At 39.5% G+C, this 26,123-nt stretch overlaps 1 protein-coding gene across 3 annotated transcripts in view; it reads right to left on the bottom strand.

The window, feature by feature from the left end:
• Positions 1 to 9: 9 nt before the first annotated feature.
• PCYT1A (phosphate cytidylyltransferase 1A, choline) overlaps positions 10 to 26,123 on the bottom strand; it is a 44,367-nt gene continuing 18,253 nt past the window's right edge. For all 3 annotated transcript variants that reach the window (XM_060010861.1, XM_060010862.1, XM_060010863.1), the window contains exons 3-9: positions 16,336 to 16,435; positions 10,852 to 10,968; positions 9,963 to 10,114; positions 7,656 to 7,734; positions 7,050 to 7,192; positions 5,410 to 5,598; positions 10 to 4,514 (exon numbers count right to left, since the gene is read on the bottom strand). In XM_060010861.1, coding sequence (XP_059866844.1) covers positions 4,308 to 4,514; positions 5,410 to 5,598; positions 7,050 to 7,192; positions 7,656 to 7,734; positions 9,963 to 10,114; positions 10,852 to 10,968; positions 16,336 to 16,435 — 987 coding nt within the window. In that variant the 3' untranslated portion in view covers positions 10 to 4,307. The remainder of the gene's footprint in view (positions 4,515 to 5,409; positions 5,599 to 7,049; positions 7,193 to 7,655; positions 7,735 to 9,962; positions 10,115 to 10,851; positions 10,969 to 16,335; positions 16,436 to 26,123) is intronic.

Below are 26,123 nucleotides of genomic sequence, written 5' to 3' on the forward strand. Positions count from 1 at the left end.
AATGGAACATTACATAAAATCACTTTTCCTTTATTTGGCTAATGACAAAAGCCAAAATAACTGAACAATTTAATAACACTCAGACAGGAAAGCAATATACTGAACACCAATTGAGGAAAACGTCCTTGTGGACACCGGCACTGGTGATGGGGCCAACATTCATGCCAAGGCCAGAATTTTTTTCCAAGACTCGTTCTGTTCAGGATCCTCAATATAAAACAACTCAACCAATCAAGTTTCTGTGTTCAAAGCAGTCAGTGCCTCCCTAAGAAGGGTGGGAAAGCCCACTTGGAAGCTAAAAAAACCACAACTGGAGTCATCCTAATGTTAAACCAAGTACTTTTGTTCTCTACCCCAATCTGAATACTAACATTAAACTTTGGCAGAGTATCTTTCTCCTTTGTTTTAAAGAAAATTAACATTTAATAGTATAATCCCAAGAACATGTTCTACTTACTTGGAAAAATAATAGCTAGGGACCACTCTTTATCCCATGACAATCTATTCTGTGAGAGAAAACAAGAACAATCATTGCATGACCTTGAAAAATAGAACTTTAAAAATACTTATATTGGTAAGGTTAAAAAAAAATACCATTAGTTAAAAACATTGTTAAGGGAGCTCTTTTCCTACCTGTACTGATTCAACTTCTGGTGATAGTTTGTGCTGACAGAAAATGTAAAAGCTATGGCTTTTAGGGAATTAAACAAAAGCAGTGAAATATACTTGATTTGGAAAGATTTTAGATATAGGGTCTGGAACAGAATTAAAAAGGCAATGAGCTCCAGAAAAACAAAAGCTACCCATACATCAAGAAACAGAATAAAAATCACTGTGAAGAACCATTATGGAGGGAATATTCAAAGACTGCCTGGACAGCTGTGTGGTCAAAAGTAAGAAAAATGTAACTCAGGTGCTGCCTAGGAAGTTATCAGTGATCAGAAAAGGTCAAAAGCTCTCTTGACCTCCCTCAAATTTTTTCTCTCATTCAAGGTTTTCAACCTCCTTGCATCCCCAACCTTCTTACCCAAGCCTCAGCAAGATAATGGTCTTTGGCTCTAGCTATCAGAAGCAGCTGCAGCAGTACAAATGATCCATTTTTATTCCTCTACAATTTCAACCTCCATCCTTCAGTGCTACTGAGTGTAGTGTATGAAAAAAGCAAACTTTTTGCCCAGCTCATCTCAAGGTAACTGCTGAAATGGCACCTCCTCAGCACCGGCTACAGGGCTTCTGTCTCCATTTCCCTTCTATCTTACAGCGAGAGGCTCTGAGGCCAACCAACTTTTTTTTTTGGCTGCGTTGGGTCTTTGCTGCTGTGCGTGGGCTTTCAATAGTTGCGGCAAGCAGGGGCTACTCTTCGTTGTGGTGCGTGGGTTTCTCATTGAGGTGGCTTCTCTTGTTGCAGAGCACAGGCTCTAGGCGTGCGGGCTTCAGTAGCTGTGGCACGTGGGTTCAGTAGTTGCGGCACGCGGGCTCTAGAGCCCGCGGGTTTCAGTAGTTGTGGTGCGTGGGCTCAGTAGTTGTGGTTCGCAGGCTCTAGAGCACAGGCTCAGTAGCTGTGGTGCATGGGCTTAGTTGCTCTGCAGCATGTGTGATCTTCCTGGACCAGGGTTTGAACCTGTGTCCCCTGCATTGGCAGGTGGATTCTTAACCACTGGAAGCCAAGCAACTTTTAAGGCTCTCCCATTTCTGCCACATTTGATCTATTCAGGCTGACAGCTTTGTGTGTGGGATTCAGGGAAACAGCTAATTAAAATTAATGTTAGAAGTTAATATTAACAATAATATTTAAAGATTTACAGATCACATGCATGGTTGTGGAATGCGAACCTCTAACCTCATTTAATTAGGCACAGATGATCAAACAATGCATCATCCCAATAGCTTCTTCCACCCACCCACCCTTGTCCGGCATGTAGGATCACATTTATCCCAAAGTATCTAGCATGCCACGCCATAAAATTTTTTGCTTTCAGTCAAAATTATTTGAAGATATACTAGTGTTAGGAGACTGAGGCCACAGAGGTTCACCAAAAGGAGTGAGAGTTTTCCAAGAACATGTGCACATGCTGGTGCTAGCAGTCTCATGGAGCTTGTCAGCCTAGAGGTCATATTCCAAGGACAGGATATGCCCAAAGCAGCCCATTTACAGAGCGGAGGAGGAGGACCAAAAACTTAAGATCCAGACAATACACGTGAGAAGAGTGACTACAGGGAGGAAAATCATACTCTGGGCACCTCATTTTCCAAATACACTTGGATAACATGTGTACTTTGAGAGAACACGTAAGTGGGCTTCAGTGGTGATTTCACTGCTTTCCTATTGACAGAAACGGGCAGAATTCCCAAAGAGGCAAGACTGAAACAGCAAGTTAAAATATGTGATCATATCAGCTTGATCATATCAAGCTGAGTAATATAGGAAAACATTAACTTCAACTGTTCCAAAAAAAGGATTCCAAGCCAAAGCTTGTGTAAACCAGATTTGATAGTAAAAATAGCACTTCATGAGAACAGTTAGAAATGTAATTTTCATAGGCCATCAGGACAAGAGGTTTCCCCCTCTTTGTCCCTCTACTCTGCTGTGCTCTGCCTCTCTGGATGATCTGAGGACCTAGGTAGTCCTGCTGTGCAGGCAGGCAGTGATTCTAGTCACCGACCCTCAGGAAGAAGAGCAAGTTTTAACAGAAGGTGTTTGGGGGGGACTATGAGATGCTCACAGCCCTAGCAGAGGGGCAAGGAAAGATAAGATGTGGTTTTCTTAGCTGAAAACACTAAAACGCCACCCCTACAAGGGGTATTTATGAGTGATGGGATGGTGCCTGGACATAAGCAATTTTTCACCCTGAACCCAGCTACAGGATTATGATAGATGATGATCTGCTAGGTCATGTACTGTAGGATGCTAGAGGTTTAAAAGGAGCTTATGCTCAACAGCAAGTGTTAAGCTTCAGCATTCTCTGACGTGAAATTTGAGCAGTGAATACCCTGGGCAACATACCAGGGGAGGTGGAACCAGGCAGAGTGAGAGGGAGGGAACCTACCACACTCTTGTAAAGTGAGCCCTTGCTCGGTGACTTGCTGGAAGGGCAGCAGACGGGAGTCCCTGCCAGCTGCCAACTCTCAGGGGAAAATAAACACCTCATGCAGCACTGGTTCCAGTCAAGGACACTCTTAAGAGGGGAAGAGGTCAAGAAAAGGCTTTAGAAAGGGGTGTGTTTCCTTATGCTTTTGTGCCTATGTTCTGTGCAAATCTCTCTGAATATTCGATATGGCTATGAGCAACATGGATTAACAGATCATGTTCAAACTGCAGACATTTACAAAGTATCCTCTGTAAAAAGCTAGGTAATAAGTATTAAAATAGGAGTCACAGGGCCAGGGACTTACTCTCAGGAAGAAAATTAATCAAAACTGACTTTGCATAAGATTGAGTATTGTCCCACTCCCCTCCTTAATCAGACTAAACCTGGAAGTGTTCCTCCCTTTAAAGGTAGATTACAGGAAAGAGATTGAAAAGAGCTCCCAAATAACTGGGCAACAGAGTTTTCTGAGAAGATGAACACAGCAGAAAAACCGTAGCAGATGCCATGTGGTCTGGTTCCATCCCCATCAGTGTCTTCATGGACCCCATTGGGTCCAATAAGAAACTCCTCAGGGAGCAAGAAAAGTTAAACTCAGATCTCCTTCTTCCCATAGCCACATTGACACATGTGCCAGCAGTACACTTAGGGGATTTGTGACTGTTACTCAGCTTTTTGCTTTTTTTAAAGGAAATCAAAATTATGATATTTCCCCTCCAAATCACCCATCAGCATGGCTCATTGCCTGAAGGACTTGGCAAAACAGTTTGCCTCTTTGCCTCAGAATGGAAGGCAAATACTATAGTGTATCAGGAAGAAAAGGCCTCTGGGTATTACACCGCTTCCTTCTGCCCACTCCTTGGGGGCAAAAAATTAGTTCTATTTACTACATTTGAAAGACTAATTTTTTAAAAATTAATAAAAATGACAATTTCCCTGTCAAGATCACATGAACATAAACAGTAAAGCAAAGTCCATGGGGAAGGTATATGGATGCCAAACAGGCTTCTAAGATGTAGTTAGCCTCTTTCTTGGTGGGGGTGGGTGATGTCTCTCAGAGGATAGGCTGTCTGGTCCCCCCATCCTAAGTACTCTTGCCCCAATTGTCTTTCCTTTGTAGCTGTCCTTAGGTTTAGTGTTGGGATCACAATTCAGAATTCAACAGAGAGCTTCTGAAGGTGATGGGACAGAGGGAGGGGAGAGGAAAGGAGAGATGAAAAATTAGTCTTCTTCATCCTCACTGATATCATAGGCTGCAGACTTGTGTCTGGAGAGGTTTGCTGGGGAGGAAGGCGGGGAAGTCTTGCCAGAGAAGGGCCACCGGAAAGAGGGAGAGGGGGAGCGTTCACGAGTGGGACTGCTGCTGGGACTCTGCCTTGGACTGATGGCCTGCAGCATCCGGCCTTTCCCCTCTTTCAGCATATGTTTCTGGGGAGACCAAAAGAAAGAGTTAGAAGAAACCTATGCATCCTACTGAAGCACCACTGGAGGATATGAGACTTCAAATTATCACGAGTGCCCTCTGTAATGTCAAAAGTGATCAAGTAAGTCAGAGGAGGAACATAGCTATAATCCTAAGCAATTTCCTCTCCAAAGTGCTCTATGCTATACTATGTATCTAAGGGTTCCCACCTGCTATCCACTGTCACCCAATCCTTGACCTCTACGTCAAAGGAATTCTTAAAAGGCTACTTGGGTCTGTAGTCTAGGCTGTAGGCAAAAACAAAGGAATTAACTCAGACAAAAGGGTACCTATCCTAGTTTTGGAGTTCTCTGAAGAGAAAATTCCATACACTCCCAGAATAATCTATTCTGGCATCCAAACACCCTCACAGTCAGATCGTTCCTGATATCCTAGGGCTCATCTGCTCATAGCTACACAGGCACCTTTTATTTGGCTCGAAAAGACCCTGCTACTCCTCAAGGACAGAATTCCCACCGTACCCAACGGTCCTGCAGCAGCTGTGTGTAGTGCAGGCAGCTTTCTTTTTACTGCTCTTTGCTCTTTCCTTCCCTTCCACCTAAAACTATAATGTAGAAGCAAGCTGGGCAAGGCTACTCACTTATCTTGTCACCATATTTGGAGGTTGATAGAGAGCTGGCAAAATTATTTAGGAGAATGTATAACCTCTTTCTGTAAAGATTTTTAAAAACTTTCTGGGGATAGTGGAAATACAGTTCTGCCGAACAAGGGGAACAGATTAGATAACTTCTTAATGTCAATGTCCCTTTCTGCTCAAGGATTCTATAATTCCTTCCACAGCATGAGAATTCCCCAGATTTTCATGAATTTCCCTAAATTATCCAGCAAGAAAGAACATACCAGCGCTCCTTCTGGACCAAACATTTCCAGGAAATTTCCAATGAATTCTCGGGATTTCTCCTCCCATTTCTGAATGAGGTCAATGCTTTTTTCTTCTACCTTCTGAACAAATTCTTTTGACTTTTCCTCCACATCTTTCACTTTCTTCTTTACTTTGTCAACTCGCTCCTGCAAGTGGTATTTCTTCTCCTGGATAAAGAAATAACTGCTCTGAGAAATAATACTCATTCTGACCTTCCATACTAAGGGGAAGAAAAAGACTTGGTTTGGCACTCTACTGACACTCCTTTCAGTCTTGAGAATTTCACTTTAATCTATCCCATACTTCTCCAGCATAATAACAGATAAGATATGCTCTGGATGGTCATCTTATACAAAAGTGTAATAATTCTAAGATTGTAGAGCCCAGGACTAAACTAAATGTATAGTGTAAGACCAGTAACAGACAGGCACATACCAAACGAAGTCAGATTTTTTTAAGATGAAACATAAACTTGGAAGATAAACATGCCTAACAAAACCCAAACCCCATTCTAGATGGAGATGTATAGGGAGAGAGCAACAAGATCACTGCACAATATTGCCAACAATAAGCCAACTGTAACAGGTTGAAAAAGGAAATAGTGGGCCTTTTACTTAAGTAATTCATCTATTGTACTGAATTTTTTTCCTCCATCAGTGGCTTATTCTATGATTACAGAGGAGTTGTTTTTTTAATTTTTTAATATTTAGAGGTCTGTTTGCTCATTTGCAAAATAAGGATGATACTCTTTGGTCCTACAGGCTTCCCTAAAGATAAGGGAAAATGGTATGAATCCTCCCAAAGGGAGGGGAGGGGAGGAGTCTTTAGCCAAATGAAAACTATTCTCATTTCCAGATCATAAAGGGGAAGGGGAAGGCGAATATGTTTAGGATTTTTAAACATCTAAAGATAGATTCTGCAGTATAACAACAGTTAGATTGTTAACAACAGCTAGGGTTTACCTGAATAGATAAATCATATTTAAATGAAACCATTTCACCTACTCATAATTCACAGAGCTGGGAGCAAGTGAGGGAGCATGGTAAACTACTTATGTAGAAGATACAGTTAGCAGCTTTCTTCTTCTTTTTAAATTAACTTTACTGAGGTATAATTTATATACAAAATGTATAGCAGTTTGTTTATTAAGCTAAAATAAACGTGCTTTCATAAATCAAATTTTAAAAGTTAGGTTCATGTGCCTTGAGAAATTGCATGCAAAATGTTGTGTGTTACTATGCACACAGGGAGAGGATCCATGGCTTTCATCAGATTTGCAAAGACCATCCAGTCAAAAAGAACAAAGGTTAAGAACCACTGTTTTAAATATATTTGATATAAGTACTGTACTTTGTAAGTTCCACGTTCTTATTTATTTAATTGGCTGTATGTCCTTATATCGACGTGTTGATACTAGCTCATAAAGGCAGAAAATGCCTCTAGATATATCCATATGCTCTTTGTAAAGAGCCTGGCATAGCGTTATGTGCAAAGAGGTATCCACTGAGCTTTTGGAGGTGATAATAACAGCAGACTGAAAAGCAAGTTTAACTTAGATGAAGTGAGAGGCAACATGTCCTATAGGGCCAGGGAACTCTAGGATGAGGTTGGAACTCACATTGATAAAGCTGACATTGAGTTCCTTTGCCGTGTAGCCCCTCTGTAGGTTCCGTCTGGCATACACATCATAGTCGCGGACAATTCGGGTGATGATGTCTGATGTGGAGATACCTTCTGTCCTCTGTGTTGGAGCAAACATGCCTAACACAAGAACACATACAAACACTGTGACATTCTGATTAGCTCAGGCAGTAGGACTAGATGGAAACTGGGAGCCACATTCCTTTTCTTTCCTCATAAAGCAGAGTCTGTTATTACTAAGTAAAGTCTGGAAGGAACACTGAATCAAAAGTTAGTAGTAAGGAACATACTGAAGGAACACTGAATCAAAAGTTAGTAGTAAGGAAAGGCCCTAATATTAAGAAAAATATGGGGCTGGAGAAGGGTTTCCTGAAATTAAGAGATATCAAAAGTAGATGTTTAGACTGAGAATTGATGGATATGATGCTATGCCCATCTTAACCTCTTAAGCAAAGTGCGACCTGAAACTGGATGTTAAAGTTCTCACTGTATAAATTTTCCTCTGTAAAGTAGTGATGTGGTTGAATCTCTTGTCACTGCCCCTAAGACTCCATAAAATGAGGATGCACATCAACTTACTCACCTGCTTCCTTGATGTGCTTATAAACATCATCACTCCCAGCAGAAGAGTAAGGGATGTCATCATGGGCTACAAAATCAATCTGAAAGTAAGGAAACATGTTTAAAACCCAGCATAACTGCCATTTAGAAAGAACCAGTAAACACTCTCAGGACCAGAAAAAGGACAAGGAGAGGCGAGGCCTCAAATGAACTTCTGTCTTTATCTCTCTTTGCTTTGCTCATGAATTCCATGATTCATTCACAAGCCACCCAACCTAATTATTCGTGGATCATAAACATGAAGCTAGCCAGCTTCTTTTTTAGCTATTCCTCCTGGTCTACTGGAAGTGCTACCCTCACACTGTATACCAGTCACCATGCTGTGGTAAACAGGCCTAGAGGATTTTCTGGTATGCTAGTTAGTGGGTGGAATCAAGGAAAGAAGAAAGGAAATCTCCCCACCCTCCTGGGTCTACAAGGATGGGTCAAATAGGGTTTCTAAAAATATAAGAAAGAGGTCACTTCTTTGTTAACTGGTTTCTCAGTCCATGAGATGAGTGGGAATACAAAAATAGCAACCAAGAGCACTTTTACTAGAATAGATACATCTGTACTCCTGAGAAATGCAAAGCCCAAGGCCATAAAAGACCTTTAAGTCTCAGATCTATTACTTTACTACTGTCAATACCTCTCACACTGGGATCAATTATCTTTCTAAACCTCACTCATTTACTCCTTCCTGAATAGGCCATATGCCCTTTGCTAATATAATTGCTAACACCACCACACCCAGCTCCCAGAAGCCACTGTAATGTGAAGTACGCTCATCAGGACTATGTCAGGGACTCTCAGCTAACATCTCAATTACCCATGAACAACTTGTCAGGGATCCATAGGCAGCAAATTGAAAATAAGAATGGTGAGCAAGCAAGACTCATGGTTGAGGATACACTGCTAACACGGAGGAAAGGGAATATGGAAGTTCCTCTAACCTCTTCTGCCTGGGCTTGCCTGGCTATGTTGCTGAGAATAATCTTGCTCATCACCCTTGGTACCACTGGCTGCTAAATGTTGAAGCAGTAAAGCTAGAGAATTATAAAAGTTCTGTCCTAATCCTAAACAGTTATAACAAATATCCCTTAGCTTCAGGCCTACCCAAATACTGCTTTTGAAGCACTTTGGCTACTTTTGTTCTTTCCTGCCTCGTTGAACAATTCACCTTCAACATTCTCCACACCACTGTAAGAGAACTGACAATATGCTTGCTGGTTCCTCAAGCTCAAGGGCCTCCAACATGACCTGATAAGTTCTTCTCAGCTATCAGCTATAAACCCCTCTTTTGTAGGAAACGTGTTGCTTTAATGTGGGAAAATAAAAAGGAGATAAGGGTTTTTTATAATACCAACTCACTGAGAAAAAGTGAGAAACCTCCCTGGTTTCTGATCCCACATAATTTCTAGCCTGAAATCAAAAGTCTTGAAACTAAATTTAAGTCAATACAAGAGAAGTCTATGTTTATATATCTTATTTCCTGGAATGTGAACTCCTTGAGAGCATGTCTGGGGCTGTGTATACTCTAAAAAGACCGGTATGCTGTGAGGATGGATACGCCTATAATGGGGGGGAGGAGGTGCGACAGACTCACATAACTGAAGAGTTCAATTTCTTTTTTTTTATAAGATTTTTTTTTAATCATTTATTTTTGGCTGCGTCTTCGTTGCTGCGTGCAGGCTTTCTCTAGTTGTGGCGAGTGGGGACTACTCTTCGTTGCGGTGCGCAGGCTTCTCATCGCGGTGGCTCTGCAGTTGCAGAGCATGGGCTCTAGTCGCGCGGGCTTCAGTAGTTATGGTGTGCAGGCTCAGTAGTTGTGGCGCACAGGTCCAGCTGCTCCGCAGCATGTGGGACGTTCCCGGACCAGGACCCGAACCCATGTCCCCTGCATTGGCAGGCGGATTCCCAACCACTGCGCCACCAGGGAAGCCCTGAAGAGTTCAATTTCTAGCCCTGTTAGAGTGTGACCTGGTTATTTGGCCTCTCTGGCCCTGTTCTCATATGTAAAGTGGAAATAACTAATAACTACCCAATAGGATTTTTGTGGGGAACAAATGAAATATAATGGATGCAAAAGTGCTTGTAAACCATCAAACCCAAGAAAAATGTCAGGGATGACTATTATTAGAAGTAATAACACTGTTACCTCTTCTATGTGAAATTTACATAGAAGATAGAAGTAAAATAAGGCTAGTGGAAAACTAGCCATAGTACCAGAAGTCTTGAAAGTTGAAGAAATTCCAGAACAGGGAATGGAAACATGTGTTCAGTTTCTTACCCGGTGTTCTGCCAGGAACTCTGGTGTCAGGGTCCAGGGGGCATTCCTCACCACCTCATCCACATAGCGGCAGTGCTGCACTGCATCATAGCGCTCATTTTCATTCATCACGGTGAAGCCTTTGAAGTTGTGTGTTAGCTCATCACTGCAAACTGAGTTCACCACAACATAAGGTTGTAAGTCAAAGTCCCCTCTGCTTAACCACTCCTCAATCATCAACCTCTCATTTCCCAACCTCTCATAACCAATCTCCCCAGCCTGTATAAGAGTCTTCTGGATTTGGCTCAGTCTGGATAACAATGCTTTTCCTAATCCAAGATACACCTTCAGGAGCAACATTCACTAAATATTTTCACACTTTGGAGAGGAGAGGATACAATGGAGGACTAAGATCTTTGGCTTTGAAATGAAACTACTGTGCATCCTGTATCAATTAACAGTTTTAAAAAATGTTTTCCTATTATACTTTTATTAGACTGGACTGGACAACATAACATTAGCTTAGCAGACTTTTGTACTTCAGTTGACTCAAAATGATAAACTGAAATCTAAAGCAAATGCTCTTCTTAAGTAGCATTTATTCTTAATGCTATTCTGACCACCCCCGCCCGCACTGGGGGTCAGACTGCAGAAACCCGGCCAAAACCAGCGAGATAAATCCTGGACGTCTCAAGTCAATGAGCTTAGAGCTTCTCTCTCCAGGTTTATACAGTTCAGGTTTTATATACTTCATGTTCTTCATATATTTCACATTTTAAAGAGGCTGCACTATATCTCTCATTTGAAAACCAACATAAGAGGCAATGTACTTGGGTTATAAAGATAGGAGAAAAGAGGCTACCATAATTTTTTTCTGGACAGCACCTAAAGTCATCAGATGTTTTCTTACCTCCCACAATGAGATATGTATTAGGGAAAAGGTTCTTTGCTTGCATCAGGGCCCGGGCATGACCAGAATGAAATAAGTCAAATATTCCATCTGCATAAACTCTCACAGGCCGTTCACCTAAATCCAAAGGAAAGAATTTATCACAGAAATACATTGATTCAATACCTCACATTTAACAAATGGAAATGGCACTGTGTGACTGTTCCACCCCTGCAGAGCCCCCTTTTAAGGTGTTCTCTGGATATTCACCTTTATTGGGGGTACTTTGGGGTTCTGAGGAATAACATCACAGGCTTCCTTGACTACAAAAACACTCTTGGCATCATATCCACTAACTCTCTTTGTTAGCCTGGTTGTACCAAACTGCTCAGGTAATTGGATTTCATGACTGCTTTTTCTTAAAGTTATTTTAGAAGTGAAGGGAAGAGTTATACAAGAGCTACATCTGAAACTTCAAAATCTTCACCTTCGGTTTATGTTTAAACTGCAGCTATGTTTAAACAGAGTATAATTAAACTACGCTCTGGCTGCCTGCTCTCTGTTTTTCAAGCTGCCTTGATTACTAATAACTAATACTTTGCTTTGAAAATAAAATACTTTGCTTTGAAGGTAAAGAGTGATGCAGAGGGGTGAGATTGCTTCACAGTCCCAGATTCACCCTTAATAACTGCTCTGTGATAACAGATGGAGTTCCTTCAAGCATTTCTCCTTGATAGTGAGCATGTTACACTTTCTCAGTAGAGGGTGATATATCAGGTATTTGAAAATCAAATATAAATATTTTAGGACTTTATATTAGAGCCTTTCCTCTTCCCCTGTCCATTAGTGAGAATAACAGAGAACTGATTGTCAATTTATTTTTAGTGGTAGTGGACTATGAAAGAAAAGGAGGAAATGATTTCTTGGGGTACAAGCCTAATTCCAAAGCCAAATAAACACACTGAGAATGGAATTGATATAATGGTTCAGCATGCTTCAAATGATAAACCTAATGGGTCCTAGTAACATATTTCCACTACTTGAATAAAGGAAGAGCTGTCTCACTGTAGCAGGAGAAAATAATAGTAGGAGCATCTACATCATTCTTCGAAAGAAGGGCCGGAGCCTCATCAAATACACCATACTGAAGGTAAGGATAAGATACATCTCCTTCCTGCCTTGAGGACGGTGAATCAAGGGGGAGGAAACTGGTTCTCAGGAGGTTTATGGACTTTTCTTTATAGATAGCTTTATCCATACAAAAGTCGCTTTTAAACTGAGAAATTATACACTGCTGATAGAAGTATAAATTGGTACAACTCTTAAGGATGGCAATTAGGCAATATCTGTGAAAAGACAAATGACAAATGTTTATACCCTTTGGCCCAGTTATTCCAATTCTAGGAATTTACCTCACAGATATGTTTGTAAATATGTATGCAGATTGCATTATTGAATGCAGCACTGTTGGTAATAGCAAAAGTTTGGAAACAACCTAAATTTCAGTGGAAGACTGAATATGACATGATCCACCCATTAAAAGTGTGGGAAGATTTATATATTATTTGCTTAGATATCCACAAGATATTGGTAATACTGGGCTTCCCTGGGGCAGTGGTTAGGAATCTGCCTGCCAATGCAGGGGACATGGGTTCGAGCCCTGGTCAGGCAGGATCCCACATACCGTGGAGCAACTAGGTCTGTGCGCCACAACTACTGAGCCTGCAATCTAGAGCCCGCGAGCCACAACTACTGAAGCCCGCGCATCTAGAGCCCATGATCTGCAACAAGAGAAGTCACCACACTGAGAAGCCTGTGCACCGCAATGAAGAGTAGCCCTCGCTCGCCGCAACTAGAGAAAGCCTGCACACAGCAACAAAGACCCATTGCAGGCAAAAATAAATTAAATAAATAAGTAAATAAGAAATTGGTAATTCTGGTTACCTGTAAAAGGGATACTAGGTGGCTGTGAGACAGTAGTGAGAGGAAGTCATTTCACTCTGTGTCTTTTTTGTACTTTATGAATGTTAGGTCACGGGAATGTACTAATTTTATAATACAGGAAATAAAAATTTTAAATAAAATAAATACACTAATACAATGAAAAACTGAGAAATAATATGACGGATTTAAAGAGTCAGAAAAATTATAGCCCAAGCTTGCCAACCAGCCTCACTCCTTTGTAATCTTAATCTCTTTAAGCCTCAGTTTCCTCATCTATAAAACAAAGCAAAACAAAACAAAACCTGAGTAATATAATCTCTCTTCTACATCCTAGAAATCATGACCATGAAGTAACTAATATACTTCTATCTTTCCTAAACAAGTCCAGAGTGGCTATGATCTCACTTTATTTGATCCTAAAAGACAAACGATAGAATATAAAATTTGAGAATACTGTACTGTTGTTTCTACACCAAGGGCAAAGTGAGATGAGGGAGATTTAGCCAGTAAACACAATTCCTGTATAGTGACAATAGCACAGACACTGTTGATTAAGTGGCTATTTGCCAGCAGTTAAACATCCCATATTAGGCCAAGCCACCTCTGAACCCTTTCTTGGAGCAATCCCTGATGTGCCTCTTGCCCTCTTAGCATTTCCCCAGCTTCCCAACCTCTCAATTCCCCATGACTTAACCGCAAGTCTTTGGCAAACCCAGGCCTGTATATTAACCAAATGACCAGAAGGGGCCACTGTTGAACTAAAAATCTGGGGAGAAAGCATGCGTTATCCATTCTTTTACCAAGTGGCTATTGGTCAGGATGACTATACCCTCTGATTTATATCTGTTGTTCCAGTTCACTATCAAGAGCAACTGCTTTCATTCTCAAAAATACTCTTGATTTGGGTTACAAATTATAGTCTTTTCACTACTGCTAGACTAAGTAACTAGATGTTCTCCTTTAAGCAGAAGAGACCTGGGTTTCAATTTATTATCTCTTTTGATATATTCTCTCAAATAGCTACCACTGAAACATTCATCTTTAACAGATTTCCACTGCCCTTCAGACTTTGCCTTTTTCTTCCTTTCTCCAAGAGAACACACTGCTGGGTTTTTTTCTTGGATTACTCCAAGATTACACAAACTTCCCTCTTGTACTCCCTTAACCTCCCTAAGTGAAAACCTGGGGGCAGGGGGAGGGATGCCCCTTGAACCAGTTATTGGTTTAAAATTCACTAACTATATGGCATGTGTAGATTCTTTATTTGTTTATTCCTTGTCTGGCACGGCATGAAGACAGTCACTTACTTGATTATTTAACATGAAACTGAACAGACAGAATAAGATAAAGGAAAAACCAGAGGTCAAGTTAGACTGGCAAATTTTACAGGCCAATTTGTGACTATCTGTTCCACCCAAACTTCAATCAGCTTGCTGATAAGCCTTCTATTATTTATAACTAATGTCTATATAAAGAATAGCACCACTCCAGGATGAAAAGAACACAAAGATGGAAAAACTTAGGTTTTTAGCTTCAATTCTATCACTAATTATTTGTTTTACTGTTTCACTTCTTAGTTTCTATGGACCTATATTCATGTATATAATGAAGAGAGTATAAAGTATATAATCTCATAAATGACTTACTTATAAAATTCTACTATTCTAAAATTTAGAAAGTAATTTATTAGTGTTTGTTAATTATAAGTTGCAAAACTTGGAAACAGTATACATATACATACATACATTTTTCCTATCACAGATGGTATGTGGCTAGATTAGCAACAAGGTGGCTAATATAACTAATGTGATCAGATCTGAGTGAGGTACTGCATTCTGAATGTGTGTCATTAGAGAGTATATGAAAAGTTCTTGCCCTCAACAGGCTCTACTATCACATCTGAATGTGATCCTTGAACTGTCTAGTGGCATTCTGAAGTCTGACCTGCCACCACTACACTGTTACATACAGCCTGTCTTTCCTTGTTGTCATTTTACTCTGCCCCATTAGCCTGCCTATTACTGAAGTAAGAGGAGCCAACCCCAAAAAATCACATCATAAACCAGAAGGGTTGTGATCAACATAAGCTATATCTAAACACTTTTGCAAAAGGAAAGCATTCTCTTTTTGAGGACCCCAAAACCATACTCCATACAGCCAAGATATAACCAAGGGGTACTGGGACCCCTAGACTAACACTGTCCAGCATTCATTTCTATTCATATTTCAGTACTCCTAAGTTACAGCAGAGAGTAAACATACTAACACAATTAAGAAGTAACTACAAATATCTTCTATATACTGAAAATGTATAGATTTGTGGCTATAACTACCTCTTATTCCCTAGTGCTTGCCTGGGTTGAGTCCAGCCCTACATTTACAGAGTAAACACTCACCACAGTAATCAAAAGAAATGAAAAAGGATTGGGAAAAAAAGGAGAAATGGAGAATTTACAGAGAAGTAAGAACAGATGCCTATAGGACTTTGTAATCATAACAAATGCTTGTGGAAGTTTCTATTTATGATAATCCCTAAAACCAACTGCCCAAAACTATCTGGAATACATATTAATAATTTATGAGGCCAGAAATTGCTACTTAATAATGTAAACTAAGTATATAAATAAAGAGTATGGGCTCTGAAAATAATAAAGCAAGTCTTTTTTTAAAAAACCTGGGGGCTTCCCTGGTGGCACAGTGGTTAAGAATTCGCCTGCCAATGCAGGGGACATGGGTTCGAGCCCTGGTCTGGGAAGATCCCACATGCCATGGAGCAACTAAGCCCATGTGCCACAGCTACTGAGCCTGCACTCTAGAGCCCACGAGCCACAACTACTGAGCCCGTTCACCTAGAGCGGTGCTCTGCAACAAGAGAAGCCACCGCAATGAGAAGCCCACTCAACACAATGAAGAGTAGCCCCCACTCGCCGCAACTAGAGAAAGCCCGCACTCAGCAACAAAGACCCTATGCAGCCAACTAAATAAATTAAAAAAATAAAAATTAAAAAAATTAAAAATTAAAAAACCTGGAAAACTATAATATCAATAAAGATAAAATTAAGTGATAAGCATCTCCCAACTTAGGATAGCTTTGTCTGTCCTCTATCAGTCAGCAGCATCATACTAGTGTACTGACTGACAGAAAGGAAAACTTAGTGGGAAATTCTGCAGGCTATTAAAAATGTGACAGTCTGACATATTATTTGGACCTTTATAAAAACAGACAAGATTATAAACCCGCTCAGGCTAATATCTTATTGTCTCTGCTCCTCTATATCTCACCTCACAGCTGTGATGATAACAGCCCCCCCAAAAAGTGTGTACCACTGTATCTCATAGCTGTGACAAAATACTGGGAAATTAGTATACAATATAAATGAAATTTTATGGAGTACAGTTATCCTCCCAAATAGAACAGCAAGTGAGATGGGAGAAACCCCTCTCAAGCAGCTTTTACAGGTAAACTGAGGGAAGAATATAGTGAGTAGGTATACATTTGATAAGTACAATTGAATGCTAAAAACAATAGTAAAACAACAAAATAATTCATTATTTACTTACAAGGAGTTCCTCTGCTGGCTTCTTCCATGGTTACCCTGACATAGGGCTTACTAAAGTCTACTTCAATTTCATCAGAAAAAGGCGCTGGCTGCCGTAAGCCCTTAAGAAGAGGAAAGTGAAGGAAAAGAAAAATTCAATGGTATAAACTAAAATACTCAAAAAATGGCAGCTTTAAAGAATAATCAGTTATTCAACATGCTGTGATTAAAATTTTTCCTAAAAGTTCATAACCTTAAAAAGAAAAAAGATAAAAGCATTCCAAAATGACAAGTGAAAGTTGCAACCTTTTACCAAATGGGCAAATCATGGCATGAAAGATAAATGTCTTGATGGTGATTTCAGAATAGGACTGAGGAAGGAGGCTGAGAACCTAAGCACAGTCCCAACTAACTGGGTCCAGAATGACAGCTCCTCTGCCAGACGGCAGAACAGCCAACCCTGATCTATGTGATGAAATTGCCAAGGTTCACAAGTGCCTTTTCATACCACTTCAACTATGGGACTGGGAAGGCAAACAGCTGCCATGTGCTTTAAGTACAATCATCACTGTATAATGCTTTACACTGTAAATATGTTCTAATTCTCATTAACAGCCCTGTGAGGCAAGTAGTACAATAGTTAGTATCCTCAATTTAAAGATGAGGAAAATGAGATTCAGAGAAGTTATATGAATTGCATGCAATTACTCAGAGGCAATGCTGAAATAAAAAGGTAGGTATGCTCTTTCCTCCTTAGAGGAAAGCCTTACTTAAGAGCTTTTGTTAAATCTATTCCTAAGTATTTTATTCTATTTGATGCTTTTGTAACTGTTTACTTAATTTTATTTTTGGATTGGTCCTTGCCAGTATATAGAAATGCAATTGATTTGTATGTGTGTATGTGTATCAGTGTGAGTAATTTCAGTTGACTCATCTCCTGTGGCTTTGTTAAACTCAATTATCAGTTCTAGCAGTTTGTTTGGTAGATTTCTTAGGACTGTCTACATATGAGATCATGTTGCCTATGAATAAAGACAGTTTACTCCTTTCCAATCTGGATGGCTTTAACTTCCCTTTATTACCCATTATTGCACTAGTAAACCTCTAGTACAATGCTGAATAGAGGCGGCAAAGACAAATATCCTTGCCTTGTTCCCAGTCTTAGGGGAGAAGCATGCAATCTTTCAACACTAAATTATTATCTTAGCTGTAGGTTTTTCTTAGATGCCCTTTATCAGGTTGAGAAATCTCTCTTCATTTTGTAGTTCGCTGAGAGTTGTTTTTTTTTTTGGCTGTGCCATGAGGCTTATGAGATCTTAGTTCCCCGACCAGGGATCGAACCCAGGCCATGGCAGTGAAAGTGCCTGGGTTCGATCCCTGGTCGGGGAACTAAGGACCGCCAGGGAATTCCCTGTTGAGTTTTTTAATGAACGAACATTGGATTTTGTCACATGCCTTTTCTACATTATTGAAACAATCATATTTTGGTTTTGTCTTTTATTTTATTAATTATGGTGTATTAGATTAATTGATTTTAGAATGTTAAGCCAACCTTGCATTCCTGAGTGAAATTCTTCTTGGACACATTGTATAAATCTTTTTATATGTTCTTGGATTCAACTTGTTAATATATTGTTAAGGACTTTTGCATCTAAGTTTGTGAGGGATTTTGAACTATAATGTTCTTTTCTTGCGCTGTTTTTGCCTGTCTTTGCTATCTGGCCTCATAAAATTGGTTAGGAAATGTTCTCTCCTCTATTCTCTGAAAGTGGATAGGATTGATATTATTTCTTCCTTAAATGTCTGATAGAATTCACCAGTGAAGTCATTTGTGTCTGACTTTGTCTTTGTAGGAAGATTTTTTTAAAGACAATTCAATACTTTACTTGGCATGGGTCTATTCAGATTTTCTATCTTTTTCTTGGATCAGTTTTGGTAATTTGTCTCTTTCTAGGAATATGTCTATTTCATCTAAATTGTCACATTTTTTTGGCATGAAATTGTTCATAACATTCCCTTACAATTCTTTTAATTTCTGTTGGGCTATAGTGATGTTTACTTAGATTTTTAAATTACACATAGATCACATTGTGACTGGGCTAAATTCAGAAACTGGGAAGACATTGTTTTGTTTTGATTTCAGATAAGGATAGATTTTTAAAATAAGGCTTTAAAATTAAAATATATTTCTTTTAAAGAGCACTTATATAAGCTTAGTTTAAAATATGCTAAAGCTATAAGAAAAACATTTTAAGGAAATGTGTGTGTGTTATCCTTTTTTAGAACGTTTTTTAAAAAAGGTTAAGAATAGACCAAGGACACAAATGTGTGATTTTCTGAAGTTATTAGAAATTTACCTACAGATAAAATTAGAAAAAAACAATTTATCCTCTAGAAGTTAGTATGCAAAGAGTTGCCTAACAGTAATTTGTGTTTCTAAAAGTATATGCTAGTCACAAAATAATAGACATTCTATGATTCTATCTATACGAAGGTCAAAAACAGGCAAAGCTAATCTATGGTTAATAGAAGTCAGAGAACAAAGAAAACAAATCTGGGGAAAGAGGATACTGACTAGCAGGAGTGTGAGGGAGTCTTCTAGGTGTACCAGTGATTACATGGATGTATACATATATAAACATTTATTGAGCTGTACACTTAAGGTTTGTGCACTCTACTGTATGTAAGTTATACCTCAAGAAACAAATGCCATTCAGCCATAAAAAAGAATGCAGTACTGATACCTGCTACAACATGGATGAACCTTGAAAAAATTATGCTAAGTGAAAGAAGCCAGCCACAAAAGGCCACTTATTGTATGACTCCATTTATATGCAATGTCCAAGAATAGGAAAATTTACAGACAGAAAGTAGATTAGTGGTTACACTGGGATGGAAGGGTTGGGGAGAGATGGGGAGTGACTGCTGATGGGTACAGGGTTTCTCTCTGGAGTGATAAAAATGCTCTAAAATGTATCATGATGATGGTTGCACAAGTCTGTGAATATTCTGAAAACCACTGAATTGAACACTCTACGTGTGTATGTGAATTACAATGGTATATGAACTATATCTCAATGAAGTTGTTTATATATAAATATATTTATACATAATATAAAATGTATGAAACAAATAGAAAAAATTGTGCTTATAGTACATGTAGATAAAAGACAGCCTTACTGTGTTCTCTGAAATTTATTATCAATGGTGTGCTGGAGTCAGTTTTTAAATATTTACATATTTTGAGGGCTGGTAGTTTGAAATCAGCCACAGAAATCAGTAAATGCTATATATCAGAGGTTTGTTCCCCCCAGTTTATCAGGACACCACTGGTTATTCTGCATACTTAGAAAGAGATCAGTTCAGAGGTTATTACAGGGAGGAAGAAATGGATTTGTGGATTTTTCCGTTAATATTGAATAGAGAGAGTGATAGTTAAAAGATTCTGTGAAGGAAGAATAGGTAGGACATGGTAAAGAGAAAATATACTGTCACTTGAGAGAGGAGTTTATAATAACCGAGCTTTTGAACTGAAGAAAATAAGACTGTGGTACCATCAGCAGGAATAGAGAAGTTTTTTAAAAAGGAGTGGAGATCAAAGAAAATGAGAACTGACAGTCTTTGAATCTGGAGATTCAAATGACTATTGGAGACCTCCTAGAATATATTAGTGAAAGTCAGAACACCAGTGCCTTTAAGAAAATAGGAAGACAAGGAAACAGATTAGTAATAATCTCTCATTAGAGATGTATAGCCATAAAGGGAATGAGAAAAACAGAAAGGTACCTAGAGGGGACAGAAGGATCAAGTAGCAGGTTTTCTTAAAAGTTGAGGATATCTGTACATGTCTAAGACAAAGGAAAAGGAGCCGAAGAGATTGAAAATATCAAGAGAAGGAAAAAAACAGACAATGAAGGAAGGAAGAGTCTAGAAGAATGACAGGGAATGGCCTCAAAGGAGAGCAGGTTGGTCCTATAAGTAATTAGGATCACATTTTTCTGAAAGCAGAAGAAAGGAAAGGTGATAAAAGGATAATACTGGATGTAAAGGAGGAAGGATGTATATAAACTTACATTCTGATGCCATCAATTTTCTCAGTAGAGCAAAGAAGAAAGTGAAGTTCCCTATAAAGAACAGGGACTTTGGAATGAGACTGAAAACTTGAGGAAAGTACAAAATATTTAGAATAGCTGTTGTGGGAAATGTATATATTTGAGCATCAGCAAATGATTAATGGAACTCCTGAGCACTATATTCAGCCCAGATCAAGCTAGAAACTTTAATCTTTAGAAGGCCAAGTTAATAGGTCCAGGAGGAAAAACAAAGAATTAACAGAAATGGAAAGATCTAGGGTTAGGTCCTGGTGAATGGAAGGTAGGCAGAAGAGGGAAGAGAAGAGTTAAGGAAAAAGAGGTATCCAGACATTTCTCCAAAAAAGATATACTAATGGCCAAAAATCACATGAAAAGGTGCTCAGCAATATTAGGCATTATGGAAATGCAAATCAAAACCACAATGAGACCCTGCTTCACATCCACTAGGATGGCTAAAAGCAAAAAGACAGGCAACAGTGATGGCAAGGATGTGGAGAAATTGGAACCTCTGTACACTGCTGTGAATGTAAACTAGCACACAGCTTTGGAAAACAGTTCTTCAAAATGTTAAACAAAGGATATATATGACCTAGAAATTACACTCCTAGGTATATAAGCAAGAGAACTGAAAACATATCTTTAAAAAAAACCTTGTACATGAATAATAGAACATTATTCACAATAGCCAAAAAGCAGAAATAATCCAAATGTCCAACAACTGATGAATGGATAAACAAAGTAGTATGTCTATATGGATTCACCTATAAAAAGGAATGAAGTATTACTAAACACTACCACCTGGGTGGACCTTGAAAACATTGTGCTAAATAAAAGAAGCCAGAGACTTCCATGGTGGTCCAGTGGGTAAGACTGCGCTCCCAATGCAGGGGGCCCGGGTTCGATCCCTGTTCAGGAAACTATATCCCACATGCATGCAGCACCTAAGAGCCCACACGGCGCACCTAAGAGCCAGCAACTAAAACATCCCGCGTTGTGCAACTAAAAGATCCCACGTGCCACAAATAAGACCTTGCGCAGCCAAAATAAATAAATACATATTTAAGTAAGTAAATAAATAAAAGCCAGACATAAAAGGCCACGCATTGTGTGATTATATGAAATGTCCAGAATAGGCAAATCCCTAGAGAGAGAAAGTAGATTAGCAGTTGCCAGGGAGTAGAGGGAAGGGGGGAATGACGGAATGACTGCTAATAGGTACAGGGTTTCTTTTTGTGGTGATAAAAATGTTCTGGAATTAGTGGTGATGGTTGTACAACACTGTGAATTTTCAGTATTAAAACCACTGAATTGTACACTTTAAAATGATTAAAACGGTAAACTTTATGTATGTGAATTTTATCTAAATTTTAAGAGATACATTATGTATCCTATCTTTCATAACTCTGTTTCTTCAATCTTCCTTGTGTACTGTGTACATTCCAAGGCAGAAGGCAAATGCAACTGTCCCTCCTGGCTAGAATTTGTGCTGAATCGATTCCTCCTAAGTATAGAGAATGAAACCTAAGGTTCTTCAGCTAAAACAGATCAACAAAATCTTTAACTCTCTAGAGCTGCCTCCAGTTAGAATGAGTAGTATTTTTTAAAACACCCTATTATTCTCTTCTCAGTTAGAGAACATTGTCTCTAAAAGCTGATGTTTATATAAAAGTAGGACTAAGTATTTCTACCTGTGTTCTCCTAAAACAAACCTCCTTCATTTTAACCTCCAAGGAATCCTATGGAATAATACTGCTTTCAAGTCTTTTGACTCTCTGGTAGCAAGGTATAAGTGAAAGGGCAAGGGTTTAGGACTTGTAAAAAACTTAGATCTAAATCCCAGCTCTATCACTTCATAGCTGTGAAATCACAGCAAGCTTCTACAGCTTTCATTTCACCTGCTATAAAATGGAAGATGAGACTTCCCTAGTGGCACAGTGGTTAAGAATCCTCCTGCCAATGCAAGGGACACGGGCTCTAGCCCTGGTCCGGGAAGATACCACATGCTGCAGAGCAACTAGGCCCGTGCACCACAACTACTGAGCCTGAGCTCTAGAGCCCGCGAGCCACAACTACTGATCCCGAGTGCCACAACTAGTGAAGCTCGTGCGCCTAGAGCCCGTGTGCCACAACTACTGAAGCCCGCATACCTAGATCCCGTGCTCCGCAACAAGAGAAGCTACCGCAATGAGAAGCCTGCACACCATAACCAGAGAAAGCTGGTGCGCATCAACGAAGACCCAATGCAGCCAAAAATAAATTAAGTAATTTCTTAAAAAATGGAAGATAGTAATACCTGCTCCATAAGGTTGCTATGAGGATTAAATAAAATAGCATATGCAAAGTAACTAGCATAATGTTACACATACGAGTAGGCACTCAACAAATCTACATTAGCTCATTTTCTCTTCCATTCTATGGAACACAGGTTTCATTATACCAACAAAATTAACTAAATTGTATTAATCTAAAAGGTTAGCTTCTAAATGCTATATAAAGTTTCTAAGTCTATGCAAATTATAACTAATACTATTATAACTAAAACTTAAAACTTATAATGATCATCATCTCCCAAATTATGAATGAACTTCTGAATGCAATATTGCTTCCATAAAAACTTTCTCCTGGGCTTCCCCGGTGGCGCAGTGGTTGAGAGTCTGCCTGCCGATACAGGGCACACGGGTTCGTGCCCCGGTCCGGGAAGATCCCACATGCCGCGGAGCTGCTGGGCCCGTGAGCCATGGCCGATGAGCCTGCGTGTCCGGAGCCTGTGCTCCGCAACAGGAGAGGCCACAACAGTGAGAGGCCTGCGTACCGCCAAAAAAAAAAAACAAAGAAAAAAAACTTTCTCCTGATTATGTTCACATATATTAACTCACTACTCCTCAAAATTCTAGTGAAAGAGAAGAAGAGATTCTGGTGTCCTTACTAATAGGAAAGAGGAGGTAACTAAAATAATATAATACTAGAACTTGATATTGGCTTCCCTGTATGTATTCTATTTCCAAGGATTCGTAAGCATTTTTCAGCAAAAAGTTTCATAACGGCACAGAGAAACATTTCCCATTTACCCAAACATTCTGCACAAATGGTAACATGCCCTCCTGAGTTCCAAATTATTTCAATAATGCCAGGAAAAAGGCTCTAGATTCAAGAGGAATACAAGGTGGTGTGAGAAAGAAGGGATAAGGAACAGAGCAGAAAGAAAAAGAAAGACAATCATTCTCCCTGATTCCTGTTGCCATTTCAATGGATGTAAACAGTGAGCTCACCTATTTAACTATTTGGATGCCTCATAGACCTTCTAAGTTGAACCTGTACTAAACTCATCACCTTCCTCCTAAAACAGCTCTTCTTCCTCTATTTTTCATCTGAATGAGAAGCACCCCATCTACACAAACTACCTAAGGCTGAAACCTAGCAGTCATCCTTAACACCTCTCATCCTCTGCATCCTGATAATTTCCAAGAATTGTCTATTTCACTTCCTAAAAACTTAAAATTTGTCTTGTCCTCTCTGTATCTACTGCCTTAGTTTAATCCTTCATCATTTCTAACCTGGATCATTACAATAATCTCACAACTAGTCCTGTGGCTTCTGTCTATCCCTGTTTCAACTGTTCCTTTCCAAAGCAATCAGGATGATCTTCTAAATTGTATATCTGATCATATTACCTATAGGACAAAGTTCAAATTCCTTAGCACAGCATACAAGATCCTTCATGAGCAGGCCCTTGCTTTACCTTATCTATTGCAGATTCTTATTCTGAAGTTTAAGCTCCAGTAATGTTACTTGTAGTTTGCTAAACATACTATTATTTCACACTTCTGAAGTTGTACTCTATCTCTTGTCCATTTCTTGAATTCCTATTTAGCCTTCAAAGTTCAACTCTGAAATAATCTCCTCAATGAAGCTTTTCCAAAACCACTGTTCCCACCCCTCGGTCAAAGTTAATCTGTTGCTCCTCTAGAGGGTCACTGTACCTCTAACTTACTTCTATTTGGCCCTTTTCATACTGTATCTTAATTATTTGTCTCTTTCCCCTATTTGTCTATGAGCTTCTTAAGGGCAAGGCCACCCTTCCATCTTTGCAACTCAATGCATAGCAAATGACACACAGAGGTTCTCAATATATGTAGTTTGAAATGAGATTGTAAGATCTATCTCCATAAGCAGAACTTCGGCCAATTAACCTCAGAGTTTAAGTACTCTGTGACTTATTCATACATATGACAAATATTAAGATAGTCTAAATGTCTATTCTTTATAAATATTTCTGTGATCCTTTTGATTTTACCTTTAGAAACATCTGTTTCAGTAAATTCTTTATACTTATAGACAAACTAGCCATAAAGTTATCCCTTAATTTTTCCGCCTTAACTCTTTTCTCTCCCTTCATGCATTTTATCCTGACCTACCAACCCAGCTACCAAATACTTGGGGAGGTTGGGAGGAAATGGGGAGTGACTGCTAATGGGTATGGGGCTTCTTTTGGGGACGATAAAAATATTCTAAAACTGGTTGTGGTGATGGTAGCACAACTCTGTGAATATATTAAAAACCATTGAATTGTACAGTTTAGATGGGTGGATTTATGATCTCAGTAAAGCTATCATAAAAAAAAGAAAAAACCTTGTTCATTTTTGCTACAGAGTTGAAAGGGATTCAGAGATGGAAAGCACATGTGTACAGTGGAGATGACACACAAGTTTATTTAGCAGACACTCTTCATTAGAGTCAGTCCAGCCTGTTGGGTGAGTGAATCTTTGACCATTAGCCCATGTTAAATAGCCGGTGTGTACCAAAGAGGAATGTGAAATAGGTAGCAAGCCACTTAACTGATCTGTGACATGAATATATGAAGCAGAGTAACTTAAATCATTGAAATTCCTCAGATTCTAAGAACCAAGAAATTTAAGTCTTCTCAGAGCCCATTCCACTAAGATTGGCCTTCTTTGGTCTATTCGTGGCTTTGGTGATTGGCTCAGAGTATTACCTACTTGGTTATAACTTGTCCCTACTCCAAATAAGAGTGCTGAATTGGTGCCCACCACCATCCCCTTAACCTGAATTCTCTAAGAAACATTCAGAAATTAAAAATGCCCTGTTAGGGACTTCCCTGGTGGCACACTGGTTAAGAATCCGCCTGCCAATGCAGGGGACATGGGTTCAATCCCTGGTCCAGGAAGATCCCACATGCCGCGGAGCAACTAAGCCCGTACGCCACAACTACAGCCTGCGCTCTAGAGCCCGTGAGCCACAGCTACTGAAGCCCGCGCGCCTAGAGCCCGTGCTCCAAAACAAGAAAAGCCACCACAATGAGAAGCCCGCGCACCGCAACCAGAGAAAGCCCACACGCAGCAATAAAGACCCAAAGCAGCCAAAAAAAAGCCCTGTTTTGTTGACTGCTGAGTCATTTTCTGAGTTTACTTGCTGTAAAGAATAATGGCCCCCTAAGGATGTCTACATCTTATTTTCTAGAACCTGTGACTATGTTACATGGCAAAAGGGGCTTTGCAAATGTGATTAAAGGATTTTGAGATAGACAGATTATCCTGGATTAGCCAAGTATGTCCAACGTAATTACAAGGGTCTCTACAAGTGAATGAAGGAGGCAGGAGATTCAGAATCAGAAGGAGATGTGATGACAGAAGCAGTGGTCAGAATGTTGTGATTGCTGGCTGGCCCCTGAGCAAAGCAATACGGGCAACTTCTAGAA

The sequence above is a fragment of the Delphinus delphis genome, chromosome 4 (genome assembly GCF_949987515.2).
Source record: "Delphinus delphis chromosome 4, mDelDel1.2, whole genome shotgun sequence".
Taxonomy (NCBI): Eukaryota; Metazoa; Chordata; class Mammalia; order Artiodactyla; family Delphinidae; genus Delphinus; species Delphinus delphis.